The 22,500-nt window shown below is 48.9% G+C and overlaps 2 protein-coding genes across 5 annotated transcripts in view; one reads left to right on the forward strand and one right to left on the reverse strand.

Annotated features, from left to right (window-relative positions):
* LOC113589485 (rho guanine nucleotide exchange factor 26) overlaps window positions 1-15,236 on the forward strand; it is a 32,974-nt gene extending 17,738 nt beyond the window's left edge. For all 3 annotated transcript variants that reach the window (XM_027029172.2, XM_027029171.2, XM_027029170.2), the window contains 6 exons: window positions 102-191; window positions 2,737-2,891; window positions 5,734-5,943; window positions 11,332-11,402; window positions 11,900-12,001; window positions 13,270-15,236. In XM_027029172.2, the coding sequence (XP_026884973.2) occupies window positions 102-191; window positions 2,737-2,891; window positions 5,734-5,943; window positions 11,332-11,402; window positions 11,900-12,001; window positions 13,270-13,412 (771 nt within the window). In that variant the 3' untranslated portion in view covers window positions 13,413-15,236. The remainder of the gene's footprint in view (window positions 1-101; window positions 192-2,736; window positions 2,892-5,733; window positions 5,944-11,331; window positions 11,403-11,899; window positions 12,002-13,269) is intronic.
* The window catches only part of dhx36 (DEAH (Asp-Glu-Ala-His) box polypeptide 36), a 27,838-nt gene continuing 19,992 nt past the window's right edge, over window positions 14,655-22,500 (reverse strand). For both annotated transcript variants that reach the window (XM_035524900.1, XM_035524901.1), the window contains exons 21-25: window positions 21,609-21,708; window positions 20,788-20,878; window positions 19,823-19,946; window positions 17,063-17,215; window positions 14,655-15,589 (exon numbers count right to left, since the gene is read on the reverse strand). In XM_035524900.1, coding sequence (XP_035380793.1) covers window positions 15,398-15,589; window positions 17,063-17,215; window positions 19,823-19,946; window positions 20,788-20,878; window positions 21,609-21,708 — 660 coding nt within the window. In that variant the 3' untranslated portion in view covers window positions 14,655-15,397. The remainder of the gene's footprint in view (window positions 15,590-17,062; window positions 17,216-19,822; window positions 19,947-20,787; window positions 20,879-21,608; window positions 21,709-22,500) is intronic.

Genomic DNA, 22,500 nt, shown 5'->3' on the forward strand with positions numbered 1-22,500 from the left:
CCTGCACCTACCTCGTCACACACACAGCAAGAGAAGTAAAGAGCAGTGTGTGTGTCTGTGTGTGTGTGTGCCTGCGTATGTGTGCGTGCGTGTGCTTGTAGCTCGTACGGAAGTGCAACGAGGGGGCTCGCACAATGGAACGGACAGAGATGATGTATACCATCAACTCTCAGCTGGATTTTAAGATTAAGGTAAGCAGACAACAGCAGACAACCTCCGGAGCCCTGGAACCCATGATATATAATGTTTTGATTTGTTAGTGCAGTACTGGCCTTGGCAACACTCCTCTTGCAGAAGGTTACAGCGAGCTCACTAACACATGACAAATTATCATGCGAATGTCCCGATCAGAGTGAGACTCCTGGCGGAGCAGGGGTTAGTGTTCCCACAGGCACAAGGCGAGGCGGTTTGGGGGAGGGGTCAGACCTTCTGTGCTCTCTAAGAGTAGCCGACAGGGAAGGGTGTGTGTGTGTGTGTGTGTGTGTGTGTGTGTGTGTGTGTGTGTGTGTGTGTGTGTGTGTGCATCTTTGTGCGTGTGTGTGTTTGTGCACACATGCACGTGTGTGTGTTTGTGTTTATGCGTGCATGCATGTGTGCGCGTGTACTTGTGCTTGTGTGTGCGTGCGTGCGTGTGTGTTTGTGTGTGTGTGTGTGTGTGTGCGCACATACTCGTGCACGGGTTGTGTGTCATTTCCGTACTCTATTTCTGGAGAGCGCTTCATTGTCCCATCGATGCTGGAATTCCTGCTCCATCTGCCTGCTCCCCCCCACATTCCTGGAGCATCGGCTGCAAATCTTCCAGTTGCAGGGTGAAGGAAATCCCAGCTCCACCCTCTCCACTGTTCCCCCAGACCCACTCACTCCAACACCCTACCATCCACTCACGCTAGCCTTCCCAAACATTCATGCCCGCATTCCAGTTTACAGCCGGGGCTCTTTTGCACCAACTGTTGGCTTCAAGTTTTTCCACAGAGCTAACCGAGCAGGTGTGATGTGTGCCTGGCAGATTCCTGCACTTCTGACACCTAAATATTCCCGAATGACTTCAGCAGGACGTGGCAGGATGGCAAGCTTGTTGTGGGTTTCCTGCTCGAGCCTCTAGACTCTCTGGATAAGTGAAATTATGAATGAATGATGAACCTTGCCATGACTTAATCAAGGAGTCTTTCATCTAAATGCAGGTGGATGTTTTAGAAAGGAACCACACTGAAGTGTGGCTCACCACTGTATGCTCTGCGTTAGAAAGAGATGGTGCCAGTGAAAGGCAAGTCAACTGTGGTCATGCCGACGGATCGCTCCGTGGCCGGCTGAAGCCCCCTGGGAGAAAGCAGGCCTTTTAGTTAAACTGCCATGTGGTCCGGGTTTGGGTTACACGCGAGACCTCTCGGGATGATGCCGCTGACCTCAGATCAGATTTTGCCTTATATGTCCTGATGAGAGGGAACGTGGGGCTGATCTGGGAGCTTGGGACTAGGTTCTTTCACACAGTGCTTAATACAGGTGTGACTAAATGACTTTAGCAGTTGTTAGACTTTATTTGCTTTATTTGTATTACATGAACACATGCGCATTATGAAGTATGCACACACACACACACACACACACACACACACACACACACACACACACATGCACGCACACACACTACTACTACTACTCCCACTTAGAGATAGACATATGTTCACCATGCATACCTTCCCACAGATTTACCCTCACACACGCATTCCTGTATCGTATGGTTGACACATCTGTGTGTGTGTGTGTGTGTGTGTGCTACCACACAAAGTGTGTTTCAAACTTCCACTTTACTCACTTGCATAGATCTACAGGTGCACTATGTAATGTGCCCACATACTATCACAGTGCTGGCCCATGTGTTGCTACCGTGCTTTGTGTTTGTGTGTGTGTGTGTGTGGGGGGGGGGGGGGGGGGGGGGGGTGCAGTGTGGGAAAATTCTGTTGGCACATGTGCTGATAGCAGATGTCTTGAGGGTTGTGAATAGTTGCAGAGCTTTGTGTTGTCCAGCTGTTACATCACCAGCCATCTCATTAGAGTGCCTTACAGTCCTACCTCGCAGTCAAATCTAGACACACACACACACACACACACACACAATCAACACAGATGCATGTGTAGTTTGACACTTCCTTTAGAATTTCACAAGTCTGGTCATTTGACAGCTTATCTATGAGGTGTGGATGGTATTGTAGGAAAGAAATATTTGCCGTTAATTGTTGGCATTTTCACATTCCATGGCATTCCACATTCAGCTTTTCCAACTAATCAAAGAGCACTATGGGTCGGCACTGCAGATGTACGGAGAGCATGTAGGGAGTGGGCAGGGCCTCGGCGACATCAGCATTGATCCCTGTACTTCAGCAGCACTCTAGTTCAGCGGTATCTTGACCTCTAACCTACTGTACTGGGTATGATGCATTTTATGAGGAAATGACAAAGCACTTTTGTACGTCGCTCTGGATAAGGGCGTCTACCAGACGCCGCAAAAGTACCTGCGTGGTTCGATGTTCTGTGCGTTTGAAGTGGGAGCTCAGTGGTTAAGGTGCTTGACTTGTAATCGGAAGGTTGCCAGTTCAAGCTCAGCCACCTCCGAGTTCTTACGGGTGGTCCCCTGAGCAAGACCCTTAACCCTCCGTTGCTCAAGCTGTACTCAGTCATAACTGTAAGGAGCTTTGGATAAACGCCTCAGCTAAATGCCATAAATGTAAATACGTGCAGGCCTTCCCGCTGGTGTCTTCCTCCCGCTGGATGGTGAAGCGCGGTGAGCTCACGGCCTTCGTGGAAGAGAACGGCATCTTCTCCAGACGTACATCACGGCAGCAGGTCTACCTCTTCCTCTTCAATGACGTACTTATCGTCACTCGCAAGAAGAGGTGAGTGTGACAGTCATTACTAATGCCTAGAAGTCCACGCTAGTACATCAGTTGTAGATACACTTCACTTCACGCAGATGCTAATATATGTAGTATGTTACACCGGATGTGCAAACATGCATATACATATACATACGAGCCTGAGCCGAGAGAACACCGGGCTTCCGTGGGGCCAGTGCTGTGGTAAAGCCTGCTGTGAGAGATGGGGACATGCTGCAGCCCCGTGTCCTGCTGCAACAGGGCGGGTCCTGGGTGCGGGTTTCCTCGGACGAGCTTGTCACTCTCTTGCTTTGTTTGAGAACTTTTGGAAACGCCCCAGCAGGCAGGAGGGAGTTCCAGCCTTGTTTTGTTTTGGTCCTTTTAGAAGAGCACACGGCACTCGAGAGTGCGACAGACTCTGTGCGATAGACGCCGCCGTCGTCTTGCCGTTTTGTATCGTTGTATCATTTGTGACTTCACATGCGCTTCTCTATACGTGTCGGTGTGTTTCGTGCCTGTTTGTGTGTGTTCCTGGCACCTCTCACAGGATTCCCTATAGGTTTTACTGGAAATCTCCCAGTAGCCTGCCATACACACACCCACATCGAACAGTCAGTGAAAATGATCACAAGTCCTCCAGAGGGTTTGTTGCGTCGGGCAGGACGCCAGCTCCAGTGGCTCCACCTCCTTCTAAAGCACATCCCAGCCCACATGTCAGCCAGCTCCACGGTGTGTTTGACGTCTCCTCTCTCATGGCCGCTGTTGGAGTCTCGTCTGCGGGTCGAGTGTAGCAGGGCCTGCCTGTTTCCTGTCACATGGGTCGTGTCATCTGAGAGGTTCCAGACACGTGGTGTGACCTCAGATGCAGAACCCTGGGGTTATTTTCTTTGGGAGCTGATGTTGTAATGCTGGGAACTGGGACTTTGTCATCTAGCCACCATCTATCTTTCTTTTTCTCTCTCTCTCTCTCTCTCTCTCTCTCTCTCTCTGGTTTTCATCTCCTGGCTTTTGCTGTGGAGGTAGGGACCCTTCTTGGAAGTGAGGTGGTCTACATTTTCTCTGAGTGCTGGACTGCATGACTGGGTCTTCGTGGGTATTTTGAAGGAAAATAAACTATTTTATCGGAGTGCAAGACACAGAAGCACACTGGTGTGTGTGTGTGTGTGTGTGTGTGTGTGCTTGCGTGTGTTTAGGCGTGTTTCTCTGGTATGTGGTGCATGCACCACTGACTTTAGAAGCCTAGATGAACGGTCATGTCACACTACTCTCTCCCACATGCAGAGAAAAGTAATATCACGTGTTTCTCCACCCTGTTCACCCCTCCACGCTACCCCACGCCACCCTGTTCACCCCTCCATGATACCCCACGCCACCCTGTTCACCCCTCCACGCTACCCCACTCCACCCTGTTCACCCCTCCACGCTACCCCACGCCACCCTGTTCACCCATCCATGCTACCCCACTCCACCCTGTTCACCCCTCCACGCTACCCCACGCCACCCTGTTCACCCTTCCACGCTACCCCGCTCCACCCGGTTCACCCCTCCACGCTACCTCACTCCACCCTGTTCACCCTTCCACGCTACCCTGCTCTACCCGGTTCACCCCTCCACGCTACCTCACTCCACCCGGTTCACCCCTCCACGCTACCCCACGCCACCCTGTTCACCCCTCCACGCTACCCCATGCCACCCTGTTCACCCCTCCACGCTACCCCGCTCCACCCTGTTCACCCCTCCACGCTACCCCGCTCTACCCTATCTCTCCTGTCCCAGGCTAAAAGCAGTAATGTAGTCTTTCTCTCAGCCTCGTCTGGAACTCTGAGTGCAGCAGAATGCCTGTAAGCTGTTATCACTGACTCATGGGGACGTCCTCACAGCCATGGAGGACAACACGCCACTGGAGTTATCAGGCTCGCCCAACATGCCTCGCATTCCGAGCTGTGTGTGTGTGTGTGTGTGTGTGTGAGTAAGTGCTAACATTTCTTGATGTGCAAGTCATTAGTAGTGTCAGAACAGCAGTCTGCCAGCTGAGTACCCCACCCTGTGGGAGGTGTGGCACTCTCCTGGTACCACCTGTCATCCTACCCGTGACCCGCCCACAGTTGGGGGCAGCGGGCACGGTGATCCAGGTGTCTGGCGCCACCCGTGGGGGTTCTAGGCCGGGCTATGCTGCATCCCTGACACTGCCAGCTGGTGCCAACCACGGGTGACTCAAACAGACGGCGTGCGGCTGTAGGGACCTGCTGTGTGTGTTTTAATGAGCTGTGATAATACTACACAATGCAAAGGACCAGAAGTGTGTGTGTGTGTGCGCGTGTCTGTGTGTACCAGCACGTGGCGAGCCGGTTGCAGCTACAAGGTTCGGGTTCTCAGCCAGGGAAGGGAAGGTCACATGATATGGGTGGGGTTGTTTTGTTTTTCTGTATTTTTTATGTCTTTTTAAATCTCTCTCTGACACAGACAGACAGAGGTGTGCACACTCGCACAGAAAAGCATGTGCATACATGTGCTTTCTCTCGCATGTAGACACAGGCATGCATGCACACACACACTCACACACTCACTTACTCACACAGAGTTATTGTTGAGGTTCAAGCGTCTGATTAATGTCCATTGTATGAGACAGGTCTCACCCCATGTGGTAGTGATTGAGAGAACAGGGAAAATTGCCCTCCTCAGGAAGTGGCAAATAAGTCATGTTTGGAGCGCATAATGAGGCCCAGGTGCTCATGGGAAATGTAGGCATGTGGGTGGACTGATGAAATGTTACCATTTAATTTCCTCAAATTATTTTCTGCTTTATTGAGTTAAAATAACGTTTTCTCCCTCTTTTTTAAAAGTCCCTTTCTTTCTCTCTCAGTGAAGAGAGCTACGCGGTGATCGACTATGCGCTTAGGGATCAAATCTGGGTGGGGCCATGCCAACCGGAGGATCTGACCCTCTCCCCAACCCGCACCACCGCTGCAATGCTGACATCACGGCAGGGCGGGGCCAGCCACCTGCTCCGCCTTAAATTCCTCAGCAACCACTCAGGAGACAAAGTTCCTATGATCTTGGGGGCAGAGCTACTGTAAGTACCTTCTGCATTAGGCGTATTTCTCTTTATGTGCTTAACAGTTCATCAACAGCAGCTGGTTCAGTATTCATAATAACCTATTTATCATTCATACACATGAACACACTACACTTTTGTTGTGTTTCTCTTTCATGTCCTCAGATCTCTTTTCAGGAATGTTTCACGACTCTTGGAATGCAAAAACTACTGGAATTGATCTTTTTGAATTTCATGCACTAGAATATCCATTAGCCTCCTTTTAATGAGATGCTCATTTTTTTTTGATGAGAGTGTTTGATTACATACATTACCTCTAATTTTACATTTTTTCAATATGCTTAAAATTAGATAAAATATCTTGGATTTTAAAAGTCCATCATTTGTCATAGAGACGGGTACATCAGAACGGTGGATCATGTATGTGGATCAGGCATCTCACCTAGCTAAATAACACTTCATAGGGACAGAATTACTTGCTAGCGTGAAAAACCACGGAGGTGATGTGTGGTTGGAGGTAATGTGTTTTTGAGGTGTTATGTGGTTGGAGGTGATGTGTGTAACTATGATGAAAGGGAGGAAAGTTACTATGCAAGCTGTTTATTTGTTGTTTTTATTTGTTGTTTTTCTGGTTTGAAGGAGCTTTGTCTCTATGAACCCTGTCCTTGTTTTATTTTTTATACATACACTTATATTTCATTCTCTGTAGGTAAGCACACACACACAAACAAACAAACACACACACACACACACACAGTACATAATGATTAATGCATTTCAGATCACAGACGTAACTCGACACCGTATTTCATTCTGTTGCTATGTAAACATTTGGAGCGATGGTAGCGGCAGGTGTCTCGTTACTGCAGTTCTTTAGCTGCTGCTGTTAATTCTGTCATTTCAGGAGTCATACTACCTTTAAATTAATTTTTAAAATCCTGTAAGCTCAACCATGCAGTTGTTCCACATTGATTCCAGTGTGCTATTTCTTTATTTATTTACCTTTTATTACTCTCTTGGCAGATTAGTGCGGATTAGCCTGGATTAGTGTAAACCAGATTAGTTGTTGTAAACCCCAGTCTCTCTTACTCAGGAGAGAAAACATTCCACCATTGTTCCTCGTCACGTTAGGGTTGTGAATGTGTTTACACTGGTGCTGCGCATTCTCTCACCTCACTCACACACACACACACACACACACACACACACACACACACACACACACACACACACACACACACACCTTTCCTTCCTGCAGAGCCATCCACGGGAGAGCTGCTTGCTTTGGTGTGGCCCACCTGGTAACCTGAGCTTGTGTGGGTGTGTGTGTGTGTGTGTGTGTGTGTGTGTGTCTCTGATGAGCATTAGTGTGCATGGCACAGATTCCCATACACTCGGAAATCCAGTTCAGTAACCGAACACGGCACCTGGGTGACGCTTCTGTGTATTGAGCGGAGTTTCGATTGGCGCAGTTTCTGTCACGGCGAGTCTGGAGGGGCGTGGGAGGAGAATGCGTCCGTGCTGAAACAGACCCAGTGGAGGCTCTGACCCATGCGTCTCTGAGTTTATGCCGGGTTAAGTCCTTTCCCGTGTGCTACAGTCATGATTGTCTTGTGGCTACACAATAGCTGCTGTGTGTTTCCTACATTCCTTTACCCCCTGTTGTCCTGGAGCCCTCTGCCCTCGTCCCTCTCCCTCTCTCTCTGACTCCCCATCTCCATGTGGGTGGAGATCACTGCACCATGCGTGGTGACAGGGGTGCTAATGACTCTTCACAGAAGGGTGTTAATGGAGGAAGCTTCAGGAATTCCCTTCATTTCCCACTAACCCCCAACAAATGTCCAGCTGTTTCTGCAGAGGATCTGAGGATTGTGTGTGTGTGTGTGTGTGTAGAAGTAATCTTTTTTGGAAACCCCCTGAGTTTCAGGGCATGGGTCTGTTAGCTGACCCTCTTGACAGACCCATGCCCACGTTGTGATGTCACTAATGGGTTTTTCCTCTTTTTTTCTCTTCATCTTTCTGTACAGTAGCTGAGATGAGACAGTGTATTGTTGCAGAGGTTGCTAGGCAACAGCCAATGGTTGACAAACCCCCCGCACTGCCTCCACTTCCCATACTGCCCAGTTTCACTCTTACAGTACAGTCAAGGATTAACTTTAGCCTGGTTTAACTTTAGCCTGGTTTAACTTTAGCCTGGTTAGACTGGAGCCTGTTTTAATTGATGGTGACAGCTTCTAGCTCCACCCACCTTAGAGAGCAGCTCCAATCACCATTTACTCAGTAAAAGGACTCTTACTCAGAGTGACATGTGCACACTTAGATTGGGTTCATTTCAGGAGTTAATAAGAATCAGCTGTCTGACTGCATATGTGGTACATGCAGATGTTCTTATTGGACTCATCTAATCAGAGCCACTTGAGTTTTGGAGTGGGTTTTCCTCACTCTGTGCTGTAAGCACAATCCATCTTCTCTCTGTGTCACACACACATGCGCATGTGCTCACACTCCTTCCTGTGGAATTCAGGTGGGCTTCCCTGTCTGCAGAGCCTCTGTAACACTGGCTGGGGGGGGCGCTGACCCACCTGTGCTCGGAGCAGAGCCGGAGCTTGTGGAGAGGGTCCGGAGCCTCCAGCAAGCCCCCGTTCCACTGCAGCTGTGGGGGTCAGGGGTGAGCGTGCTCCGGTTCAGCCCTGCAGAGCTGTGTGCACTCCAAACACACTCCAGTACAGTCGTAGTAAAAAAACAAAACAAAACACTGGCTTCAACAGTCACAACTGCTGCTTGGTCTCCTCTCTCCTCTTCTCCTCTTCACTTCTCTGCTTGCACCCTCTCACGTGTGTGTGTATGTGTGTGCATTTGCGCGTGCTGGCACACGTGCTGTGTCGTGCAGCACCGGTGCGAAGCTCAGCCGTGGGAATCCTCGCTCTCCCGTCTTCCTGTTGTGAATGTGTGTGTACACAGGCTTGGTTGCCAGCTGGTCTTGCCACGCCAAGCTGGAACGTGCCTAAGTTGTTCGGCTAATTGCACCTCCCGTGCATGAACAAGTGTACAGCCCGTGAGCCATAATGGCCCGAGGCTCTTCCTGCATGGTGGGGGCAGGACCAAAACCTTACATCACAATGCTGTCGCCGCCTGAAACACAAGATTATCATTTAACTCCTCATCTCACCTGTATCAAACGGCCCATCATCCCTGACAAATACACATATCTGGATAAACATACTGATATATAAACAAAAACCTATAGTATAGAAATCTGTTGTGTCGTGCATCTCAAGGTGCTTGGCAGCAAGTTTGTAAAGGACTCTAGTCCTACGGGCTGATCTGGGAACAGTGGTCTAGGGCGGGGCTAGCTCAGACATGCCAACTGGTGGCACAGACGCACAGAGCATGCAGCTGTTGCCTTATGGTAGAGAGACCAAGGGCATGACACTGATAACAGCAGTATGAGACCTGTAACCCAGTTTGGTGCCCTCGTGTGTAGATGCACGTCCTGTACGTCTGGTTCAGATGCTTTTCCAGCGTTTGCTGTCGGGTTGTTGGGTAGGTCCTCTCGCCATGGCGAGAGCACGTGACTCAGGCCACAGCTGCAGGAGTGTGGCCTTAACTGGAGCAGTGGTGGAAGGGCTGTGTGGACCAGTATGCAGTATGCCCAGCACGGCCAGGCTCACACCGCGTTACCTCGGTCTCAGCCTCAACAGAGCCGGAGCATCACTGATTGGGTTGGCGTCTGTTTGTGTGTTTGCGTGTGTTTGTGTGTGTGTGTGTGTGTTGCGTGTCTCCAGCTGGATGACTCACTCAGGGTCGTTTCCGAGTTCAACACTCTGCTAATGTTCTTCAGCCTGCTTTGTGTTGTGACAGACCCCCTTGTTTCTGGCGCACTGTGACCGGATAATGCAATGAAAATAGAACAGTCAACAACATTACCCAGAGTTTGCCTAATGCCCTCCATGTCCCCGTCCCCTCTCCCCCATCCCCTCTCCCCGTCCCCTCTCCCCCGTCCCCTCTCCCCTGTCCCGTCTTCTCTCTCCCCGTCCCCTCTCCCCTGTCCCCTCACTCCTCTCCCCGTCCCCTCTCCTCTGTCCCCTCTCCCCTGTCCCCTCTTCCCTGTCCCCTGTCCCCTCTCCCCTGTCCCCTGTCCCCTTCTCCCCTGTCCCGTCTTCTCTCTCCCCGTCCCCTCTCCCCGTCCCCTCTCCCCTGTCCCCTCTTCCCTGTCCCCTTTCCCCTCTCCCCTTCTCCCCTGTCCCGTCTTCTCTCCCCTGTCCCCTCTCCCCTGTCCCCTCTCCCCTGTCCCGTCTTCTCTCCCCTGTCCCCTCTCCCCGTCCCCTCTCCCCTCTCCCCTGTCCTCTCTCCCCTGTCCCCTCTCCCCTGTCCCCTCTCCCCTGTCCCCTTTCCCCTGTCCCCTCTCCCCTGTCTTCTGCCCTCTCCCCTGTCCCCTCTCCCCCGTCCCCTCTCCCCTGTCCCCTCTCCCCCGTCCCCTCTCCCCTGTCTTCTCTCCCCTGTCCCCTCTCCCCTGTCCCCTGTCCCCTCTCCCCTGTCTTCTCTCCCCTGTCCCCTCTCCCCTGTCCCCTGTCCCCTCTCCCCTGTCCCTTTTGTCTGTACTACAGACAGTCTATGTTTACTTGCTTTGTTTGGCTTTTACAATGTGTTCAGCACAGTGTCCATGGGCAGGGTGCTGTCCACTAGTACAGATCATAGCCCCAGATATGAACACTGGTCATGGAGAGTGGGGCTCTGGGCACTACACAATTCAGAGTAGTGTTTACAGCTGGTAAAACTGTACTGTGTAATGTTTACAGATGGTAAAACTGAACTAAAACTGATAGCCTTCCAGTGATTTCCACACTGACTCTGTCCTGAAGCCTCAAAAGTTCACTGAGTGTCGCAATTGAAACGTGAGCACTGCATCTTTCTAATTGCATTCCTGTGTTTTCAGATTGTCCATTAGGGCGGAGGAATGGGAGGGGGGTTATCCTGGTGACGCCTCTCTCATTCAAGTGTGTGTGTGTGTGTGTGTGTGTGTGTGTGTGTGTTTGTGTGTGTGTGATTAGAACAGTGTGTTCTGTGTGCATCAGGACAGAGACAAAAGCAGTGTTTTTTTCCGTTGGCTCTCCTTGAGGGAGGCCCGAGCTCGCATTTCACCTGGCAGCCCTACTGGCTCACCTGCAGCAGGATAGACCTGCTTCAGGACCAGGGGGAGGGGCTCCAGGGTCAGCTGACCTGCAGGGGCACCATAGGTCAAAAAAGCAGATGCACCTGTCACACATACTGCAGTTCTGGGCCGTCATCGTCTGGGATGAGAAATGGCCAAACAATTTGACAGAACATTGCGTAACACACCAGGACTTGATTAATTCTGTCCGTCTGTCTGGCTCTTTCTCTCTGTCTGTCTGTGTGTCTCGGCAGTAATGAGCGTGCTCGTTGGATCAGTGCTCTGGACCAGAAAAGCGCCGAGAAGAGGAATGCAGACAGAATAAGTGAGCTCTGTTGTGATTTAACATTTCTGTTAAGGATTCTTCATTTTTGAAGTTTACATACATTCGTTGCATGAGGACCGTAAAGACTTTTATCAGAGATCCAGTCTGATGAACAGTGTGCTATAGTAGTTTTGTTAGCATTCCTATGCTGATGGTGTATAAACAGTCTCCTTACATGTTAATTGATTTACTGGCAATGCCCTTAGGTCAGTCTCAGATGACAACATTTAAAACTACACCTAGAGAACCCCCTGCTGGACATGTGGTGTAGTGCAGTTTCATTATTAATTATCCTGTCCAAAACACACATTAGTGCAAAACACTTTTAAATTATTGTGCAGGCTTAATTTTCTTTTTTGGAATATTTATGAATTTAGGTATATTGTTGATTAAATGACAGACATCCATAAAAGAGATCAGGCTAGGAGCGATACCCAAACTGTTTCAGTTAATGGCTTTGTGTGCTCCTGTGTGCGCGCGTGTGTGTGATGTGTCAGACTCCATGCAGGTGGAGGTGATCCGCACGTACACGGCGCGGCAGCCTGACGAGCTCTCGCTGCAGGTGGCGGACGTCGTGCTCGTCTCCCAGACGGTGGACGGTCAGTACGAATACAAGCTCACGCAGAGATGCTAATCACATAATTGCTATTAAAACCACTGTTCAAACAACCAGGGTGCTAATCAATGAATGCCATTGTGGGTGAAATTGCATTAAGCAAATTACTTGTTGTAATGTCGTAAATAATTCTAGGAATAATCACAAAATAAACAGAAATAATGTAATCTGTCGAAGGGGCCTTATTTAAAGAGCATGAATCTGATGAGGACCAGTTACATCTTTGGTAGCTGTTCTTTGGTTTTTCGGTTGAGGGCACTGCATGGCTGATTTGTACACCTGCACTTTCAGCGGAGTGTCCCACACTCCATTATTTGCTGTCCCCTGCACCCTGCGTCCCTGCACCCTGCGTCCCTGCGCCCTGCGTCCCTGCGCCCTGCGTCCCTGCACCCTGCGTCCCCTGCACCCTGCGTCCCTGCGCCCTGCGTCCCTGCGCCCTACACCCTGCGTCCCCTGCACCCTGCGTCCCTGCGCCCTGCGTCCCTGCGTCCTGCGTCCCTGCGCCCTGCGTCCCTGCACCCTGCGTCCCTGCACCCTGCGCCCCGCGCCCCTGCCTCCCTGCGCCCTGCGTCCCTGCGCCCTGCGTCCTGCGCCCTGCCTCCCTGCGCCCTGCGTCCCTGCGCCCTGCCTCCCTGCGCCCCTGCGCCCTGCGTCCCTGCGCCCTGCGTCCCTGCGCCCTGCGTCCCTGCGCCCGTTGCACCGTCCTCCTCACGGCCGTTTTCTTTCATCTAGCTGCGGCTCGCATCTCCCCGTCTCCCAGCCTGATTCGGAATAGCTGTGTGTGTGTGTGTGTATGGGAGGGGTGTTAAAGCATTATATACAGTAATCTAACTGAGGGGAGTTGGTTTCTGATAGGAGTAACTGGTCCAGAGGGTGACTGGTCTGACTGGTTCAGAAGGTCCTGGTTTTGATGCTTGTGGGTTAAGGGGCATCCAGTAGTCCACCATGACTGGCGCTCGTGGGCCAGCTTTCATGTTGAAAGGGCACTGTACTAAGAATAGGCTATCAAAGGTGCCCCGTGGATCTTTAAAATACACATTAAAGATTCACACTTAGACTTGAAAGCAGAATCTTTTTTTTCCCCAAATGTTGCACATGAAAGGGACTTTTTGTAAGGGTTTCCCACAGCAGTACTACTATGAAATAGACATGCAGGAAAGTGTTTTTAAAACCACTTTCTACATATGAAGTGAATAAATTATATGTAGGATATTTGTAATTATTAATGTGTTCGTGTGGATATTTGTTCAGGTTGGTATGAGGGTGAACGACTGCGAGATGGGGAGAGGGGCTGGTTCCAGTCTGAGTGTGCTCAGCCAATCACCTGCCAGGTCACCATTGAGAAGAACATGCAAAGGATGGACCGCCTCCAGGGCCTGGAGACCAATGTGTAAGCTTGGTTTCTAGATGATGGACCGCCTCTAGGGCCTGGAGATCAATGTGTGAGCCTGGTTTCCCACCGTTCCTCCCCCCACCCCCAGATCCTACTGGGGGCAGGCCTCATGGCCCCACTATTTGTGGGAAATGGCTAGAGATGATCAGTTATCGTAAGACTGAGAGAATCAACTTTTATACATGGCTTAACATTTCAAGCTAATATCTTCCAATAACGTCTCAGCTGGTTCCAGAAAACTATTTTACCTATAGCCTTTTCCCAGAAACATCTTGGCTACTTTTTCAGCTTTGAAAAAGCTTTGGATTGAGTGACAGGTGCCGTCCAATCGCTGCTCAACGAGACTGCCAGAGCCCAGCCCTTAACAAGGGTCCTTCTTGTGCGCTAGCCGAACTGAACTGCCAGGCCTGAGGACCCAGAACAGCTGCTGCAACCTGAACACAGAAGTACCAGTCTCATTAACCACCACGCAAGCTCTGCAACAGTCCCTCCTGGAGGACTGAGAAAAGCTCAATTAAATGTATGTTTGTGAAATACTTTTTAGTTTTAATGAATTCCTTGGTGAGCCCCTCCGTGTAAACTGTTTGTACATAGGCTTGTAACTGATGATGCTGTTGATGGAGTGTAAAAGGAAAAAGAACTTCATGGCTCAGGGAAGATTTGAACTTGTTTGAAATGTACTCAAACCACTAAGAGTCCAGTGGCCCACTTAACCAACGGCCGTCTGCGTGTTAGGCCCTCAGCGAGGAGGATGATGATGTTTATAAGGACCTCATACCTGATGGCTTTTATCCGTTTCTCTGGTGGTTTTTTTTTTTTTGGTGTTATAAAACTGGAAAACTCCCGATGGAGGTGTCTGGAGGCCAGTAGGACAGTTCTCAGCTGTACAGCTGTCACTTTCCACTCGCCCACTGTGATTGCCACTCAGTGAGGTGCATGTTGCAAGTGGGATTCATAACCCTAAACAAACGTGCTTCAAATGGAGTGCGAGCGCTGCAGAGGACGACCATGCCCGGGCTGGATCCAGACAGTCTTCAGTCCAGCTGTGAACTAGGCCTCAGGGAGCAGAAACACGTGTATGAAATAACTGTAAATCTGTCTTAATATGGCAGGCAACTACACGAATTAACAATTCATGTACCTAATCCACATAAGTAAGTGTGTGTGTGTGTGTGTGTGTGTGTGTGTGTGTGTGTGTGTGTGTAAAATTTACAGACCACAAATCTACTACCGCACAGCATGCTGTGTAGCATAGCGTAATGGGAGCTTTAATTGATCATGGAGGTGGGATAAACAAAAACAGTGCAAAGGCAAACAAAAATAAACAATTCCTAAGACCAAAAAACCCCCAACTTTTAATTCTTCCACTGTCCTGGAACAGGAGCGGTCGATCGGTCATTAGCAGCCTCGACAAGCACAAAACACATTTCTCTGTACTGGTTACCATTACTGTGTGATTCCGCTCACTTATGGCTTTTGTATTGTGAATGTAAAGGTGCATTATTGGTGTTGTGAAACTTGAACCTGCATATTGAGGCGTACTCTAAGCTGACGTTTACTTCACCAGGGCGGAAGGTGGTTACACGCCGAGACATAAATGAGAACTGGTCAGATCTTTTGGAGAAAAAGATCGCAAAGCTGCAAATTTGGAGGAATGAACAGGACCTGGGTGCTGGTCACTGCAGAAATAGCGTCTATGTTGTCCATACACGCTCACTGGCTGCCTTCTGGTCGATCTACCTAGAATTGTATTCTTAAAAGGAACACACTACCCCAAAAAGACCAGCATGGATAACAGTTCATAAAGCTGTAGGGCAGGTGTTGGTATGATTAGTGCTAACTGTTTGCTTTCACTCATCATTAGCCTGTTTTGTTTTTCCATCGCCTCTTTAAAAAATAAATTCCACTCATTGCGCCTTTAAAACCGCTAATCTGGCTGGCTCTAGGACCCCGTGCAGATGCATGGAGCAGGCCGAGCTGGTTGGTTCAGTCCCAGTGCTGGCCAGCCTTCCAGCTCCGCTCCTGCCAAGGTGCCTCGCTGGGGCTCTCCTGCGTTGTGATGAGGTCGATGATGGCGGAGATGACGGCACAGTCGCTGGAGCCGCGGTCGTCCCAGTCCACAGGACGAGGCTGCCTGATCTTCTCCTCCAGCAGCACGTCAAGCTCCCTCTTCAGGTTCTGAGAGAGAGAGAGAGAGAGAGATATATATTAGTACATGCTGAACCGACAGAACGCGAGGCTGGGCTGGAGCTTTGTAAGCAGAAGTTTTATCAGCAATATTAGAACGTCACCTTTACTGAAAGACATCCTGAACCCTCTGCCTTTAAGCAGCTGCTGAACTAAAATAGTCAACAAACTGTGTATGTATTTAGGCAGCTGTCATCATTTTATGACACACACACACACACTACTGCTACTGAGATTTAACACATTTTAAGGTTCACAGTTCACTGCTGAGATTGGCAGCTACTGTTTGCCCTTACACACTGCTGGGTCTGTTCCACTGTATTTGTGTAGCTGTATCAAATAAGTGTGTGTGCTCCGTTCAGACTGATCTGAGGTAAGCACCTCAGGCCCCAACATGGCGATGACTCACACTCGACTGTGACACCCACTACTGCTGGCACAAGGTCAAGTCACTACCTGCAGCTCCATCTGCACTGCACAGCTTAAGCTCACGACTCAGAGCATCATTCTATACACAAACAAAAACTCAGGTGAAGTGAATCACTTTCGAAACACCACCAAATAAACAAATATCAGAGCTGGAAAAACACAAGCAGAATGGGATTCCTGAACGCCACATAAATCCCTTCCTCTCCTACAGATGGTCCTGCACCTTACACATCACCTGAGTGGGAACTGACGGGCATGAAATGAAGATCCTTTACACACAAACACACACACACCTCTGTGTTTGTGACACGCAGCACGACTCCTGATAAGAAGAGCCACGGGCAACGTGTCTCTGAGCACTGGTCTGCGGTTCTGCTCTCTAACACAGCAGGCCTGGTTGACTCGTGCGCACATGAGACTCCAGACACTCTTCCTGCATTTCATATTCTGCTGAAATGCACACTGCTACCCAACAGTGCAGCTTCAGACTGCGGACGCCGGGTCTGGATCAAAGACAGAGCTGTGGAGACCACTTTATAACTATAGCTGTGAGCCCGGCTCATAGGGAGACGTGATGCATTTTAAAAGAAAAACAAACCAACAGGAAGAGCTTCTGGCAACCTGCCTGCACAGTTTCATGTCCAGCATTGTGTTTGAAATAAGATCTTTGTGTCATCCATTTTGTGCTGGTCTGTCGACTGAAGCTGTAAGCACCTTTATGTTCATTCTGTCACACCAGGGTTACAGACTGAGAAAAACATTTGTATTCTTAATAATCCTCGGGTCCTGCTCATAACTAATGTTTCATTGACGCGAACGCCCCTCCTGGCTGTACAGAGAACCAGCAGCAGGGCCTGCCCTTAATTCTTGAACATCAGAAAGTGTTTACAGTCTGACACTGGCACCCATGCATATATGAGAGAGAGAGACAGAGACAAAGAAAATTAGGTGTTTTGATAGGGGGCAGTGTAAATGTGGGTCCATAAATCACAGCATGACTTGGATACCACATGCAGATAGACAGGAACAGCATACCTTGACCAGATGAGCAATCCGTGCAGGAGACTGGAAGACGATCCACTCGTCCACGGCGATGGTCTCCTGCTCCTGGTCCTTCTGGATGGAGATGTCCCCTCCAAAGAAGAGTAGAGAGAACGGGGAGACTTCTGTGCAGTCGTAGAGAAAGATCTAGAGCAGGGGAGAGAGAAAGAGTGACAGTAATACTTTATATTAACATGCATTCAAACTCAATAGTGAATTTGAATTGCAATTTTTTGTTCTCCCAATATTTTTTATTAACATAGGGCAAATATAGCGGCATGATGGACATGATTAATGCATAAACTCATACAAGCCCAGACCCATTCCTCAGCTCTTTTGGCTATTACACAAACAGGTCAAATTAAAGTGAAGTGTGATGCTACTTTTCCACTGTAGAGGGATACGTCTATCTCCAGTTATTCCCTCATTTATTCTCTCCCCACAAAACAGCCACACACACAAAATGGACTCAGAACTGTAAATACGTGTGAAACAGGAATAAAGAGAATGGGACCAGCAAGGTGTGCAGATGCACTCTTCAGTTTCTATCAGCCGTGTGTGTTTGCGCGCGCGCGCGCGTGTGTAAACGCGTGCTAGTGAGCTCTATAAAACTCACCTGCATTTAACCCTCTGTGAGTCACACCTATGATGTCATGAGTCATGTTAAACAGTTTAGCCAAACATTTATTTCTCACAATTTTCCAGTCGCTGCAGATAAAGCTAATAAGCCAGTGGGGCTTCTTGAGCTGTTGTGTTTATAGCAAAAGGCCAACATAACTACCAAAGCAAATGTAAACCTACCAATTAGCAGTGTGGACATTGCATATCAAAATCATCATACATACATACCTTAAAAGACACTGTTCAAATCATAACCATATATTAGTATTATGAGCTATTTATTGTATTTTTTTGCATGTAAAATGACCCATGACAAAAATTCTTACACTATTAATACAATACAACATTAACCCAAACATTAATAAAAAGTAACTTTTGTATGACTTTTTCAGCAAGTCACTCAAATCTCATAAGATGGATAGAAGAGCATGGGTCTCTTCACCGTTTGAATCTCTCTTCACCGTTTGAATCTTTCAGTGTGATAAAGGCTTCAAACCCACTGAAGCGCCTACACGCAGACCTCCAGACACGCAGAGCCGAGGCGAGAACAGCTGCGTGGGACCATGGGGAGAAGCAGGGAAGGTTTACTACTGGTCCATGTTTATTTCGAGAAACCCTTTGTGCACAGACCACAGCTCTGAGCACACTGTTCTTGGGTGGTCCGATTTTTGCACAGTGCCATGTACAATAAATTGGACCTACATTATCAGACCATACCTCCTGTCCCTCATGCACACACGGAGGAACATCAAATTATTTGCTATGTGTTCTTCTGCTGTTTTCAGCTATGCAACGTACATACCTTTGTCTGTTTTTATAGATGATGCTGTCATACCTTCAGAAACCACCAAAACAAGTTTGAGATTATGGGATTTGAACATACTCAACAACTAGATGCAGTTTTGCAGAAGTGTGTGAGGATTTCTAATGGTGGTTGTAAACCAGCAATTACATTAGCCTATTAGCTCCAGTAATGTGATAAGCTAAATTTGATTAAAATTATTAATCAAAACTTTCTTTAGACCTACATATGTCATTGAAGTTTAGAGGTGCGAATTGGCGTGAAACCACTGGGAAAGACGCTAGCAGAGGATGCTTGCACAGAGGACGCCCACTATGCTGAGGAAGCGAAGCTTTCCTGTTGGGCTACGGCTTCGGACATGTTCACCCCCGCATCTCTGCACCTTTTACCACACAGACTTCAACGACTCATCTCATGGGCTTGACGAGTATCAACAGCTGTGGAGGATTTTCCTGCCTCTATGAATGCACAAAGGCCCTCAGGTGACAAATGTCATTATAGCAAAAGTCAGTCACCTCGACAACATCGCTGACGAAATACTGTGGATTTTTCTTTTCTGAGAGACTTTCTAACGCATCTTATTTTACAAAGAGAATGGGTTCATCCACCAGAGGCTGGCTAGTGCTCTGTATTCCCAGCACCTAAAACCTGCCCTTCACCCTCAGGCTGACTCCTCCCTCCTCTGCCCCTGTGGCCCAATTGCCTGCAGTCTCTTTCTGTTCTTTGAGTCACATGTTGACAACCCTCGTAGAACTGTTCGCTGTGTGAATGACACTTTGTTCTGTGATAAGGGACCGGACACTTTGCTTGGTTTCCCTTAACTCATGGCCCTTGTGCCCTATGCAGATGACAACACCCCTCAAACGCTGCCCCGCCCAGGATAATCAGACTCCCCCTCCCCCCGGGGTCGTGTCAGACAGAGTGGCGAGAAAGCGAGAGAGTGTGTGTGTGTGTGTGTGTGTGTGTGTGTGCGCGTGCGCGCCAGAGACCCCTTGACTGAGTAAGCAGCTTTGATCTAACGCAAAGCTACGAAGAGGCGGGACTTGAAAGGCAAACAGGTCCTAAATAAAAGATGGAGCTTTTCTTAAAACACAAGCTCACATCCACTTCAAAAGCCTAGTCAAGTCAAGACCCTTCCCTTGGTAAACTCAGAGAGACGCTAGGAAGACTGGGGCAAAACAACGAGGTTTGTTGTTCTAAAACACAAGAGTGTGTGTGAGTGTTGTGGGCCTTGCAAACTTATTTTGCTTGTTAACTGTGTTACTGATACTGCAGTGACCCCACTTTATCTCTGTGTGTGTGTGTGTGTGTGTATGTGTATATATACTCACACTGCTGGTTCGCATTTTCAGGTGATAGATGAGCCAGGTATAGTGGAACTGAGTCTCCTCTGCGTTGACAGATTTAGGATGGATACACACCTTTCCATCAGCCTTAGTGTACACCTTCACTGGCCTGTGATGACACACACATATTTCAGCAGCTGACAGGGAATTCCATCACAGTGACAATTCTAGGGAAACTGCTATGGCTCACAGTGACGGACAATCCCGATGAGATTTGAATTCAGTACTAGCCACAGAAGCCGCTGAACTGCTATTGGTGCCACACTGACGGTGCCCATGGTAACAGACAGGTACCTGCTACGCCCCCTTTCTTTAACCCACCATGCACAAAAGCCTTTTGATTACATCAAGCTGAAGAGGGAGGTGCTGCTGACATCACTCTGACAGAGTGAAACGCGGCATCTCTCCCTATGGGTTTGTGTGGGTGTGTCTTCACTCCCAGCTAATAACAGCAGCAGGATGGAAACTCCGTACACAGAGGGGTAAAAGGAGGAGAGAAATGCGCAGAGGTGTGGCTCATCAATACTATCCCTGTCCTCTCACTGTCAGACCTCCCCCTTCCTCTGAAGTGCAGGCCGGTGTCTCAAGCCAGTGGTAGTTCAGTGGTTAAGGTACTGGACTAGTAATCAGGAGGTTGCCAATTCAAGGCCCACCACTGCCCTTAACCCTCAATTACTCAAGTTGTGTTCAGACATTTCTAGGCTTTGGCTAAAAGTATCAGCTAAATGCCTTACATGTAAATGTACACGCACCAACAGCTTCTCCCAGGAATTATACCTCTTGATTGTAACCTCTCACCGTCATGTCGGGTGAGGACCAAAAACAAAACAAAAACAACCAAAACGGCATCGCTCCTCGTTGGTGAGGGTTTCTAAATCACGGTTGCAGGCACTGGATTATGACCACGCGAGGATGGTTTCTGTGGCAACGATGCGCATGCTCTTGCTTACATGGGCCTCTTCTTGTGCAGGCTGGGCCGGATCTTGGCCACTTTGGGGTAGAGCCCGGCCACGATGACCGCCTTCAGAAGCTTCTCATTCTCTGTGCGGAGAGGGAGAGTGAGCTAGTTAGGATAGAGCAGCATCGGGACACAGCCCTGCCCTCCAGCCCTGGAGCCACAACTACAGAACGTGAGAGTATGTACAGGGTATATACTTTACACAGTACACGCATTACAGTATATATACACAAACACAAACTGTACATGGTGTATACTGGTGTTTACTGTGCTGTTCATCTGAGTTTGTGCACGTTATTTCTGTTTTCTGGTAATACAATATGACTGTCTTGTCAGTTAAATTGAAATTGAACTGAATTGAGAAATTGTGTAAGAGATAGAGAGTGTATATGTATGAGACGAGATTTTACTAGTGGGAAGGTTCCATTAGAGTAAGAGGAGGTGTGTGTGTGTGTGTGTGTGTGTGTGTGTGTGTCATAAATGTGTGGCCTTGTATCCATGGCGACAGTAAGGACAATAAACTAAATTGAAAAGTGCTTTTTTTTTTTTTTTTTTTTAATCTAACCATACACTGCTAAGCAACCATGAAAATTAATAATGAATCCGCTACGCCTTATCCTGTCATGGGCCCTGCATGCAGAACACAGAGCACTACAGAACATGATCCAGCCTGCATCAGTGGGACAGCGTGTGTGGTGATGACACCAGGTCCATTACACCACCACATGAGGCTGGACTTGATTTGTGCTCCGTTTGCGTGGATTTCATGTTGGTCAAAGTGCCTGGTGCTTGTGGACAGTCCCTGCGAGTCACCTGAGTTGATGTTGGCACTGGAGTCTTTAAGGTCTTTACTCCTCACAAACCCAGCAGCCCACAAATGCTCAGCAAACTGTCCTTTCATGTTATGCAGCATCTGATAGGGAGACGGAGATGGAATGAGGGAGGCGGAGAGAGAGGGGAGAGATATATAAACGTTTATTGTATTTCACTGCTAAAAGAGCTGCCCTTAGCACGCATGGCCCCCGGCCTGCGTCGACAGCCTGCGGGGACACCAGCTTGGACTGCTCTGCTCATGCCTCTGAATCGAATAACCACACAGGTGTCAGTAAACCTGGATTGTAACCATGACGACCGCACTTCTGCTCACAACCATGCAGGTGCTCCTTTATATAAATGCAGCTAGTTTCAGGCATTCACCACAAGGACAAAAAGTATTAGGACACACCTCAATCGCTGAATTCAGGTGTTCCATTTGGTCCCATTGCCACAGGTGTATGAATTCAAACACTGAAACAAGTCTGTGTGTGAAGTTTCTTCCCTCCTAGACCTTCCACCACCAGCTGTCACTGGTGAAAAGTGGAGGTGTTTAGGGATCACAGCGACTTGGCCATGAAACGACAGAGCACAGAGTTATGGTGCAGGGCCGCCGAGTGCTGAGGTGCCTGGTGTGCAGAAGTCGCGGAAGCTCTGCTGCTCCTCTGGCCTTAACGTCAGCATAAACTCTGGGTGCAGGGAGCTCCATGGCCGAGTGTGGGATTGGAGTAGTATAAGGCTCGCTGCCAGCGGCTTCTGGAGCCATGGACACATGTTCTGTGGACTGACGAATCACTATTCTCTATCTGACAGTCTGGGTTTGGCGAATACCAGGAGAACATTACCTGTCTGAATGCAATGTGTCGACTGTAAAGTTTGGCGGAGGAGGGAT

Source organism: Electrophorus electricus, chromosome 4 (genome assembly GCF_013358815.1).
Source record: "Electrophorus electricus isolate fEleEle1 chromosome 4, fEleEle1.pri, whole genome shotgun sequence".
NCBI classification, from domain to species: domain Eukaryota; kingdom Metazoa; phylum Chordata; class Actinopteri; order Gymnotiformes; family Gymnotidae; genus Electrophorus; species Electrophorus electricus.